The sequence below is a fragment of the Panulirus ornatus genome, chromosome 4, assembly GCF_036320965.1.
Source record: "Panulirus ornatus isolate Po-2019 chromosome 4, ASM3632096v1, whole genome shotgun sequence".
Taxonomy (NCBI): domain Eukaryota; kingdom Metazoa; phylum Arthropoda; class Malacostraca; order Decapoda; family Palinuridae; genus Panulirus; species Panulirus ornatus.
Genome location: NC_092227.1, coordinates 59,958,132 through 59,971,540, shown reverse-complemented (window position 1 = coordinate 59,971,540; position 13,409 = coordinate 59,958,132). Strand labels below are relative to the sequence as shown.

The window sequence follows — 13,409 nt, the reverse complement described above, 5'->3', positions numbered from 1 at the left end:
ATGATATGGTCAAGTAATGGCCTAAGAAGAAACTACGAGTCTTGATAATGACTTAGCTCCTGCAGAAGAGCACATATGGATCATGTCACACGTTTGCCCTATGCATTGTTAATAGCTTGTAGACAGGAATCTATAAGCAGAAGTTTCCTGAAGTCGATGGATACTGTACGGGACATCTTGAACAAAGGTACATGATTACTAGATCTCATCAGTTGGCCAAGTAATGAACGAATGACGTAAAACATTTATTGTGGATGATGAAGAAGAGGAGGAAGAGGAGGAGGAGGGAGAAGAAGAACCAGAAAAAGAAGAGAAAAAAGAGTTTAGCCAAAAATATATGTACATATCTCAGGAAAACACAGACATAATGAATGAATGATGCATAACATGAGGTGGTGACATCGGATGACTTACCCCTGAAGACGTCCCGGCCGACGGTCTCAATGTGACAGTTGCGGACGTCCAGTGACCTCAGGATGGGCGTGGAGAACCAGAAGGTACCAGTCGCCAGATGCTTCAGGGTCATCGTCGGACATTGACATAGTTAATGACATGGGATATTTAGACTAGACCCTCCCTAACCTAACACCTCTTCCTCTTTCTTCTTTATTATTTACTCTATCGCGTCAAGTGAGACAATAGTACTTCCACGATGTAGTGAATGACAACGTGAGAGAATATGTAACTTGACCACAGAACTTTATTTATTGGAAGATATTACGACACTGTCATTCAGCACAAGGTAATTATTTGATTCTATATCAGGGTGATACGAAATATGATAACCTCAGGAACAAAATGTTGAACCACGAGTGGTGGAAATTCTAATGACATATGACGTTCTTATTAACTACTGGAGGAAACATATGCCAAGGGTGTGTGTGAGAGAGAGAGAGAGAGAGAGAGAGAGAGAGAGAGAGAGAGAGAGAGAGAGAGAGAGAGAGATGAGAGCCGAGGAGGTGAGTGTGGACCGAGCACAAATAAGCCAACTGTATTGTGTATCACAATGAAATGGTGGCGGCCTCCTCGTGTTATATTATGTCCCTACGAATATTTGATACCCCCTCCCATCTAAATATTTGATACCCCTCCCATTAAATATTTGATGCCCCTCCCATCTAAATATTTGATGCCCCTCCCATCTAAGTCTGGTTTAAGGAATACAAACATTGTCTTCAAGGATATTTGGAGCGTACGCTGACATGAAAGCAAGGCAGAACTTAGCTAACCCAGCAAAAGACCTAGTCCACGTTATCTTAGTTCACTGCTTGTTCTTTTGAATAGTTGATGTCTCAAAGATGCGGTTGTCTATCTGTTTACACGAGGAACCAAATATGTCAGGTGTGGTGATAGTAACATTCATTGAAAATGAACTATGTTTGTTTTAGGCCAAAGTTTGCTTAATGAATTTAATCCAGTTGTCTTTTCGGGATTGCTGAGACCCAGAATCATCATAAATGAATTAAAGAGAAAAGAAAAAGAGGACTGGAGTTTAGGGATGATTTCTGCCATCCGGCGTAAAATTAGGTTCACACAACGACAGACCACGCTAAGGGAAACCACACCCATATAACGTGGGATAAATTTACGAAGACCACGACAAACACAGACCACAAGCAGACTACAATCGTATGAAGACGAGCCGTTCCCTCAGGAAATACACCCACAAGAATTACACCAGAAACTGCAAAGACAACGCAAGACGGATGGAATTCACAGCAACTGGAGCAGCGTTAATCCCATCAGCATTACTGAAACCAAAGACCTCAGTGATGCACACTAGTCTTGTCTGCAACCACGTCCCCTCCTCTAGTGTGTCACTTGGCCTTCGTCCCCGTCAGGCTGTCTAGTCCACCAAGCTTCTGTGTGTCCCTCAAGATGATGTATTAAGGTGAGAGAAACACTTCAGCACCATCATGGAATCTCCCAGCTATCGACTCTACATTTGTCGTAGACTCAAGACATCTGGACTCCCTTACACCTGAACTCAAGAACATCTACACAACTTTTGTTATTTCCAAACTCATGTATGACTCCCCCACCTTGTCATACTCCTCGGGGCTTACTGGAAAAGGTGCAAAAAAAGGGCATGCATGATCATCCTCGATGGCCTCTTACACCACATATCAGGCAGCACTAAATACATTGGTCTTCCCATCCTCCTTGAGATATTACTTGGACTTCGTCCAAAAGCATGGGAAGAAACTTACCGCACCACCTCGCCGCTGTTACCTCCTGCCAAACGAGATACCTCGTCCTCAAGCAGTAGTCCGGCACCACAGCTGTGCTGAACCCACTCAAGGTCATACGAAGCACCGCTGGAACTTCGCTTTACAGACATTGTGAACATCACAGACAGCTTCTTGTTGGTCGAGTAAAGACTTTATTGACACTCTCTCTCCCTTTGTTACAGTCCCACCGTCTTTATTATGTGTATTTTCTCTGTGTACTTTCATCTCCTGCCTACGTATTGATTGAAGAACCGGTTCTTCTTCTTCTTCTTCTTCTTCTTCTTCATTATCACCATCTTCATTATCATTATCATCACTTTTATTATTATTATTATTATCGAGAGCACCCTAACCCAGTTCGTAACTACAGTAATATTACATCTGAATATGCTATAAGATAATGAGAAAAAGAGAGAATATTTCCAAAAATGAAGTCAGGAGTCTTATGTGTGATTCCCCGTTGCAAGCTTTTGCCCTCTTGACGTCTTCTCCCCAGCACGTCAGAGCTTGGTGGTGAGGACGCCAGCCAGTTGTGGCTCCTCGGGAGAGGCGCTTTTGACGCTCTGGGCTTCCCCCCTGTGCGTCACACTGCCGACACGTTGACTCGAAAATAAATCTTGGCTTCGTTGCTCCAACACCGCTTTGGATTTAAGGCTTCGAGGCTGTGCTGACCTTGCGTGTATTGGATCAATGGGCGCATTAGGACGGTATTTATCACCGTATACTCCTGGTTTCAACATTGCTATTTTCAAAAGGTGTTTGACGGCTCGAAGGCAAAGGCACAGTGTACTGTATGAGAGTCGTCCACGTAGCAAAATCGTTCGTAGGGCAAAAATTTGAGGTTCCAGGTTCGTTCCTCTTCTTCGACGAGGCACTTCGGTACTTGATGGTATCAGTACAAAACATAAGCCTAGTATAAAATGTCGGAGATTATCTAAAAGACCAAACAACGCCATAATCCAAATATTTCTGTGGTATCAGTCAAGAGCTACGATTTCAAGAGTGCGAAATAACTATTGCTTTCATCGAGTCACTCATGCCTCCGTCTTCCATGGATGCGTCGACGGTCCATGTTGCGACAGCGCGGTGAAAGACGCGTCCCAAAGACTCCCCTACTGCTCCGCCTCACCAGCATCCGTCAGGACTTGATATCAGAATAATATACCATCAAAAAGGATACGCCAGCAACTCTCTCTCTCTCTCTCTCTCTCTCTCTCTCTCTCTCTCTCTCTCTCTCTCTCTCTCTCTCTCTCTCTCTCTCTATCGCTGGAAATATATTCATAGTTCTTGAGGATGAATTGCAAATGAAGGTAGTATATTCATGAGACGCAATATGAGGCGAAGGTGAAGTTCATATAATTCAGACCCGGTTCAAAAGAATGGGGCTTAGGCTGTGAAGGAATCGCTAAACAGACGCAATCGTGATCTTTAAGAGGGCTGATACCTCTACTGTGGAGAATTGCGAGAGAAAATGATATAAAACCATCCCATTGATATCATTATACTTATCTAATCTACCTCTCTATCATTCTCTAAATATATTCTAATATTCCATACGTATGTTTCATAGTCTTCATTGCGTGTTCGTTGTTTCTCACGTTGGTGATGAAGCGTCACGAACAAAAATGACTGAGCCTTAAAGGGAAGTATCCTCGCTCAGTTCCTTCTTCAATTCCCGTCTTTGGAAAGCGATACAGGATGGAAGGATTTCCAGCTCCCCCGCTCGTGCCTTTCGTAATCGCCTTCTGCGACACGCAGGGGTTATGTGGGCAGTATTAATGCTCTCTTTTTCATATATATATATATATATATATATATATATATATATATATATATATATATATATATATATATATCCCTGGGGATAGGCGATTAAGAATACTTCCCACGTATTCCCTGCGTGTCGTAGAGGGCGACTAAAAGGGGAGGGAGCGGGGGGCTGGAAATCCTCCCCTCTCGTTCTTTTTTTAATTTTCCAAAAGAAGGAACAGAGAAGGGGGCCAGGTGAGGATATTCCAAAAAAGGCCCAGTCCTCTGTTCTTAACGCTACCTCGCAAACGCGGGAGACAGCGACAAAGTATAAAAAAAAAAAAAAAAAAAAAAAAAAAAATATATATATATATATATATATATATATATATATGTATTGGTAGTTACAAGGAATTGTCGCGGAAGCACTTGGATCTTTTTTGTTTCATTTACCTTGTGGTTACCGACATATATACTATATACATTATATATTATATACAAATTAGATATTTGGCCTAACTTAGATTTTTTTTTATCTAGCAAGTGCAATTGAAAAATAGGGCAGTGCGCTGTATGGAATGTCTTCAGTGCATTTTGCAATACAGCGTTGAGTTAAGCCTCCTCATATTGTTAAAAGAAAACGAGAAGAAAAATTTAGTGGAGTATTTCTTACTCACTACTCAAGGAAACAAGCGTTTATTTGAACGTAAGGACATAACTGGACATACAGTATCAGTCTGAATAAGGAATAAATGGACAGAAATCGTGGATACGTTGCTCAGTCATAGAGTAAACAATACCTTAGGGAAGGCGTTGCTCTCATATAACTAAACCTCCCTCACGATTTTGCACCTATAAGATTCTGTCATCGACACTGCTCAACTGTCTGAACTGCACATTAAAGGTGTACACGATTATTAATATATAATATGAAGAGACGGCAGCAGAGTGGGTAGCAAATGGTTTATTTCGAGGGTTACAAGGGCGCAGCACCCGGACGTAACACTGTACTGCCTCCACACTCCACATTTCCTTCTAACTACACACACACACAACCCTGGGGCGGTGTGCACGGTTACTGTCCACACCAACGCGAGCCGCGGCTTCTAGTGTTGTAGACCGGCTGTATCTACTAACATGGTTCAGGGCACCAGGCGTAGATTGGCCGGGTGTTATAACAAAAGACGAGGGCTCTCTCTCCGTGGGTGTATGAACTGGCTGTGTTTGCCAGCACGGAGGCAAGGATCATATACCTTATTGACAGTGTCTTATTTGAATTACGTACGTTTGAACACTGGGGCGAACGTGTTCAACGTTTTTCGATTGGTGGTCGTAACTTGGCGATGAGGGCCTTAATGACCCCCCCTGATAGTCAGTACACCTGGAGCCTAATTTAGCAGCCAACCAGGCGGTATGGGACAGGTCGTGGGACGTTGATTGGATATGTACCTGGGCCCAGAAGCACGGTGTTTACCCTAGCTCTCCATACTGACTACACGGCCGGGAGTGTGATGGGGTCGGATGGTGGGGTGGTTATGCTGACGAGATGGCCCGGGAGACGAGGGTGGGAGGGGCTCTCGACTGGCTGTATTTGATTCATACATGGGCCACGGCATGTTGTATAGCCTGGCTGTGTGTGCTGGGCCACGGCATGTTGTATAGCCTGGCTATGTATGCTGGGCCACGGTATGTTGTATAGCCTAGCTATGTATGCCACCTACATGGACCAGGATGTGCTGTTCAGCCTACATATATAGGGATACCGTGTACAGAATGGCAGTATATGCAACATCTGTTGGCCAGTTTCTGGTCTCTGTGTACATTGGCTGTTTAAACTGCACACATGAGTAAGGGCGCTGTGTGTCCAATATTCCTTGGGAGATGGATTTGGGTGAGGTTTTGTTTGAAAGTCCAGTGCAGGAAAAACTGGGAGGATATATATATATTTTTTTTTTTTTTTTTTTATACTTTGTCGCTGTCTCCCGCGTTTGCGAGGTAGCGCAAGGAAACAGACGAAAGAAATGGCCCAACCCCCCCCATACACATGTACATACAAACGTCCACACACGCAAATATACATACCTACACAGCTTTCCATGGTTTACCCCAGACGCTTCACATGCCTTGATTCAATCCACTGACAGCACGTCAACCCCTGTATACCACATGACTCCAATTCACTCTATTCCTTGCCCTCCTTTCACCCTCCTGCATGTTCAGGCCCCGATCACACAAAATCTTTTTCACTCCATCTTTCCACCTCCAATTTGGTCTCCCTCTTCTCCTCGTTCCCTCCACCTCCGACACATATATCCTCTTGGTCAATCTCTCCTCACTCATTCTCTCCATGTGCCCAAACCATTTCAAAACACCCTCTTCTGCTCTCTCAACCACGCTCTTTTTATTTCCACACATCTCTCTTACCCTTACGTTACTTACTCGATCAAACCACCTCACACCACACATTGTCCTCAAACATCTCATTTCCAGCACATCCATCCTCCTGCGCACATCTCTATCCATAGCCCACGCCTCGCAACCATACAACATTGTTGGAACCACTATTCCCTCAAACATACCCATTTTTGCTTTCCGAGATAATGTTCTCGACTTCCACACATCTTTCAAGGCTCCCAAAATTTTCGCCCCCTCCCCCACCCTATGATCCACTTCCGCTTCCATGGTTCCATCCGCTGACAGATCCACTCCCAGATATCTAAAACACTTCACTTCCTCCAGTTTTTCTCCATTCAAACTCACCTCCCAATTGACTTGACCCTCACCCCTACTGTACCTAATAACCTTGCTCTTATTCACATTTACTCTCAACTTTCTTCTTCCACACACTTTACCAAACTCAGTCACCAGCTTCTGCAGTTTCTCACATGAATCAGCCACCAGCGCTGTATCATCAGCGAACAACAACTGACTCACTTCCCAAGCTCTCTCATCCCCAACAGACTTCATACTTGCCCCTCTTTCCAGAACTCTTGCATTTACCTCCCTTACAACCCCATCCATAAACAAATTAAACAACCATGGAGACATCACACACCCCTGCCGCAAACCTACATTCACTGAGAACCAATCACTTTCCTCTCTTCCTACACGTACACATGCCTTACATCCTCGATAAAAACTTTTCACTGCTTCTAACAACTTGCCTCCAACACCATATATTCTTAATACCTTCCACAGAGCATCTCTATCAACTCTATCATATGCCTTCTCCAGATCCATAAATGCTACATACAAATCCATTTGCTTTTCTAAGTATTTCTCACATACATTCTTCAAAGCAAACACCTGATCCACACATCCTCTACCACTTCTGAAACCGCACTGCTCTTCCCCAATCTGATGCTCTGTATATGCCTTCACCCTCTCAATCAATACCCTCCCATATAATTTACCAGGAATACTCAACAAACTTATACCTCTGTAATTTGAGCACTCACTCTTATCCCCTTTGCCTTTGTACAATGGCACTATGCACGCATTCCGCCAATCCTCAGGCACCTCACCATGAGTCATACATACATTAAATAACCTTACCAACCAGTCAACAGTACAGTCACCCCCTTTTTTAATAAATTCCACTGCAATACCATCCAAACCTGCTGCCTTGCCGGCTTTCATCTTCCGCAAAGCTTTTACTACCTCTTCTCTGTTTACCAAATCATTTTCCCTAACCCTCTCACTTTGCACACCACCTCGACCAAAACACCCTATATCTGCCACTCTGTCATCAGACACATTCAACAAACCTTCAAAATACTCATTCCATCTCCTTCTCACATCACCGCTACTTGTTATCACCTCCCCATTTACGCCCTTCACTGAAGTTCCCATTTGCTCCCTTGTCTTACGCACCCTATTTACCTCCTTCCAGAACATCTTTTTATTCTCCCTAAAATTTACTGATAGTCTCTCACCCCAACTCTCATTTGCCCTTTTTTTCACCTCTTGCACCTTTCTCTTGACCTCCTGTCTCTTTCTTTTATACTTCTCCCACTCAATTGCATTTTTTCCCTGCAAAAATCGTCCAAATGCCTCTCTCTTCTCTTTCACTAATACTCTTACTTCTTCATCCCACCACTCACTACCCTTTCTAAACAGCCCCCCTCCCACTCTTCTCATGCCACAAGCATCTTTTGCGCAATCCATCACTGATTCCCTAAATACATCCCATTCCTCCCCCACTCCCCTTACTTCCATTGTTCTCACCTTTTTCCATTCTGTACACAGTCTCTCCTGGTACTTCCCCACACAGGTCTCCTTCCCAAGCTCACTCACTCTCACCACCTTCACCCCAACATTCACTCCTCTTTTCTGAAAACCCATACTAATCTTCACCTTAGCCTCCACAAGATAATGATCGGACATCCCTCCAGTTGCACCTCTCAGCACATTAACATCCAAAAGTCTCTCTTTCGCACGCCTGTCAATTAACACGTAATCCAATAACGCTCTCTGGCCATCTCTCCTACTTACATAAGTATACTTATGTATATCTCGCTTTTTAAACCAGGTATTCCCAATCATCAGTCCTTTTTCAGCACATAAATCTACAAGCTCTTCACCATTTCCATTTACAACACTGAACACCCCATGCATACCAATTATTCCCTCAACTGCCACATTACTCACCTTTGCATTCAAATCACCCATCACTATAACCCGGTCTCGTGCATCAAAACCGCTAACACACTCATTTAGCTGCTCCCAAAACACTTGCCTCTCATGATCTTTCTTCTCATGCCCAGGTGCATATGCACCAATAATCACCCACCTCTCTCCATCAACTTTCAATTTTACCCATATTAATCGAGAATTTACTTTCTTACATTCTATCACATACTCCCACAACTCCTGCTTCAGGAGTATTGCTACTCCTTCCCTTGCTCTTGTCCTCTCACTAACCCCTGACTTCACTCCCCAGACATTTCCAAACCACTCTTCCCCTTTACCCTTGAGCTTCGTTTCACTCAGAGCCAAAACATCCAGGTTCCTTTCCTCAAACATACTACCTATCTCTCCTTTTTTCACATCTTGGTTACATCCACACACATTTAGGCACCCCACTCTGAGCCTTCGAGGGGGATGATCACTCCCCGCGTGACTCCTTCTTCTGTTTCCCATTTTAGAAAGTTAATACAATATATATATATATATATATATATATATATATATATATATATATATATATATATATATATATATATATATATATATATAAGTAGATATTTCATACTGTTATGTTAATACAGTTGTTAGAAACACGATATACTGCAACGGGTGTAATCGTTTATTTAGTTCTCATAAATTCGACTGAAACTCTCTCTCTCTCTCTCTCTCTCTCTCTCTCTCTCTCTCTCTCTATCTATCTATCTATCTATCTATCTATCTATCTATCTATCTATCTATCTCTTTCTATCTATCTCTATCTATATATCCAGTTTTCGTGTTATCGAGGCATTTTGCTGTATGAATGGATCTTAACATTTCGCTCTGGGACTAGGTTTGACATCTCTCACCAGATCTGATTCATAACGTAACATATCATCATCATCATTATTTTCTCCCTTGTAAGTGAGCCTGCAGTATTCGGCTGCCCACTTGTTAAGAGCAAATGGGGGATATATTCGTCTTCACGCCCGAGATAGCGTCCCAAGTTTACACATCCCCACAGAGCTAGTGTCCTGCATGTCCCCCCACAACAGGTATAGTGTATGTGGACCTCGCTGAACCCCGACACAGGAGGGCCACGTCCCCGCCGAAATACCACCACGCCGTGGATATGGTTACACGTCTACACGTTGATACGACTTGACATCTACGTGTCTCCATGCAGCAGGTACACGACCTCCTCCCTCCATAACAGATGCACGTCAACATGTACACATTCTCATGTACAAAGGCACATATCCACATGTCCACGTCTCTACATTGTGGGTGCATGTGCATGTCCATGTCTATGTTCGTTCTCTTTTCATAGTGAGCACACGGCCATATTTACAGACCCCCAATACGAGATAACATGTGCAGCACCTCCAGGCATACCCATACGTCCACATCCATGCGCCCTCACACAACAGATGAATACCAACGTTCACATAGCCTCATATAGGGCGTACCCCTCCACGCCGACAATAGAAATAGTAGATGTGTCTGCACTGTGGGGTAGAGATATCCACGTCTGCATAAACTCCTGCAGAGGATCTGCTACTGTACTCCTCCAGATAGGCGGGACACGCCCACCTCTTTATGACCCCAGACTGCAGATTAATGTTCCACAGACCACATGCCGCCACCACCACCACCACGCCCCAGGTGTACGTTCATAAACCTCCTGCACAGCGGGCACTACTTCACGTTAGTTCGACCGCCACATCACAGCTAGTATACGTTCACTTACACACACACACACACACATACACACACACACACACACACACACAACAAAACCCAAGTGATTTCTTTGAATAGATCGTCCTCTAGCGACTACATATGTACTCTGACGTAGTAGCTTTTTTTTTTGTTTTTTTTTTGAACGTGTTACTGCTGAAGTCATTCCTCAGAAGATATCTTCACTCTCTTTTTATACGTCAGTGGACCAGATTTACGTAGAATATCATTAAGATGTTGAATCCGATTTCCACGATCATCAGGGGTGAAAGGAAAATTTCAATCCAGAAAGATGAATTCTTCTTTGGTCACTTAAGAAAGATGAATTCTTCTTTGGTCACTTAATTCCTTTTTGCCTCCCGCAGTCTTAGAGAAATAACTTTAGCAGAATAGGAGCAGCGCTCCCTCCTCCATTCATCCGTCCTTTACCTAGAAACAGTCATTGTCTGCAACAAAAACTGGATCGCATTAAGCCTCGTCATCATTGACAGAATCCTTTTGTAACTTGGGGTTCAAGTTGAGGGAGAGAATGACTCGTGAATTCTTTGTCGTCACACACACACACACACACACACACACACACACACACACACACACACACACACACACACTTTCATCCGCACTGTCATAGTAAAACGATCTTCGATATAGAAACGAAAAGATCTGCGTTGTAGACGGGTCTTTTAGAATTGTACAATGTGTCTGTAGCTTCCGCTGTCACCTTACGTTTGATCTACATGAATGAAGAAAAAAATCTGATCACACCCGAGTGACAGCGTCATGTTCCCTGCTGACATGATGGTGATGCGCGCATAAGATTGACATGTCAGAACTTTCAGCTACCATCATCTCCAAATGCACCCATCTGATTTGACATCAGTGGAAAACACCCTATCACTGCACGTTTTAACATCACTGAAACCTCTCTCTCTCTCTCTCTCTCTCTCTCTCTCTCTCTCTCTCTCTCTCTCTCTCTCTCTCTCTCTCTCTCTCTCTCTCTCTCTCTGCCCATGTGTCTCTTGTGAGTTCAGCATCTCTCTATAAACGTATTACCTGCCTTTAACTTCTGGTGGTTGTTTATGACCATGATGCGATGCGGTGTGAGGAGACATGTGACGAACTTAGCACAATGTCTTCTGGTTGGATTTCGAGTGAGGAGAATGACGTGGGAGTGTGTGTGGGGGATCATCATCAAGGTAGCAAAAGCCATTGCTTTTGAAAAGTGGTATTTGGTGGCTGGAAAACGACCTTCAAGGCCGACCTGCGGTAGCCTCAAATACCTTTGCCCAGGTACTGAGGTGCCTACGTCCAGAATTTAGGTCCTCCAGTTATTTGGGTCGGCCGTGAAAGATTACTTACAAGTCAGACGCACAAACAGTTTCATTCGATGTGTGAATCACTTTTCGTAAGATATTACAGAGCATAAGTGTAATCGTGTATAAGCTACTATTCACATCTAACTCTCTCGAGACCAAATAGGATAAAACTGCTACAATGACCCGTGTATTCCCAGTGCATCAGTATGTCTTCAGATCACATTTATTACAGTATTGAAAAAGGCTACAGCTTGATTTTTGTGCCAGCTACCTGATGTGCAGAGATTGCTTGGACATGTATGAATCAAATTCCCAACCACAGACATGAGAAAGAATGATTCATGGACATGGATGAAGGTAATGATATCCCACACAACTCCCTATGTTTCCAGCTATTCTTAATAGTCAGTAAGTCCCTTTTTTCATGTAGAAACGTGGACGATAACAAACCCTCACACTGCATGCATACTACCGTATTTTCTCTGTATTTCCTCTGGTGTTGATAACTTTGAGTTATGGTACCACCGGGAGACAAACTTTTTGTTATTTCTAGAAGCCATTTGTAACGACTTTCACCTCAGTTTATAAAACCCTCTCTCGTCTCCCACATCCCTGCAACACTGCTGGGTCTGAATACATGGCAAACTCGTCCGTTTTCTTCCGATAAGTCTGTCTGTCTCGCCGAAAATGAAGGTAGACTGCGCCAAACTAGAGAGACTAGCGAAGACGAGTGATATGACAGGAACGGTTACATTGTTCATACACTTCACTTAGGAATATCAGAATGAGGATCTGATTAAGGATGACTCGCCCGTATTATGCAATGATGAAGAGGCTCAGAGTCTCGAGCTTATTAGAGTTTGAAGGGTGCGTGAAGCCGCCACTCCTCGTCTCTCGTAGATAAAGATCTCTACCTCGGCAACTAATTTCATGAACCCTGCACGTCATAGTGATAAATGAAGTAAAAAAAAGAGAATAATAGTTTTAGGTCTGTGTTCATTGACCTCGTCAAGTATTGGATGAGGACCCGCGATATTGAGTATTGAAGGAGATCTTGAACATGGCCTACGCATGAGCACCTACACGAGATTGAATAGCGAGATCCTCGTGCGGTATACGAGCTCCCTGGCATGACTCGGTTATTCACAACTGTCTTGACAATTTGGCCATATCATCGCCTCGCGGGACCGGCGTGGCGTTGCTGGCTGGTCACCAGTGATCGCTGACAGGAACTGTAACGTTGCTTGACTCACTGGTGTGATATTTGATATATATTTTCGTCCAGCGTTGAGCGTTTCATCCTGATGGCTCATCAGACATTAGATTGTGACTGTGTTCATTCGAGTGGTGGTCTAAGCTCAGGCCAGTTGCTCTCTTGGTCTACAATATCTTTCAGCAGTTGGTCACTTTCATTGTTTGATAAATTTATGGCTTCGTTACGACACCTGTTGCCTTGTTTTAGAGTTTCGTATTTGTTGTCCCGGTTAGTCTGTCACCATAATGTGTTAGTCCCGTGGGTCACACTTCATGAAGTCCGCATTCGAATCCAGCCCCTCATACTTGTTACCTTCTCTGATCACTCAGTCAGGTATCGAGTCCTCGTAATGATCATTACCACTCACTCGCCAACTGCTTCGCTTGTTCACTGTCCACATGGGTCGGTTCATCGACGGTATCATCAGGTCACATTATCCAGCAGGTGATC

At 43.7% G+C, this 13,409-nt stretch overlaps 2 protein-coding genes across 13 annotated transcripts in view; one reads left to right on the top strand and one right to left on the bottom strand.

The window, feature by feature from the left end:
* LOC139766508 (uncharacterized) overlaps positions 1-13,409 on the top strand; it is a 1,237,960-nt gene that overhangs the window by 882,834 nt on the left and 341,717 nt on the right. The window lies entirely within an intron of this gene.
* LOC139766471 (oplophorus-luciferin 2-monooxygenase non-catalytic subunit-like) overlaps positions 1-13,409 on the bottom strand; it is a 175,379-nt gene that overhangs the window by 64,670 nt on the left and 97,300 nt on the right. For 3 of the 6 annotated variants that reach the window (XM_071695166.1, XM_071695156.1, XM_071695158.1), the window contains exon 7: positions 415-514. The exons of the other annotated variants lie outside the window; for them this stretch is intronic. In XM_071695166.1, the coding sequence (XP_071551267.1) occupies positions 415-514 (100 nt within the window). The remainder of the gene's footprint in view (positions 1-414; positions 515-13,409) is intronic. 6 annotated transcript variants of the gene reach the window in all.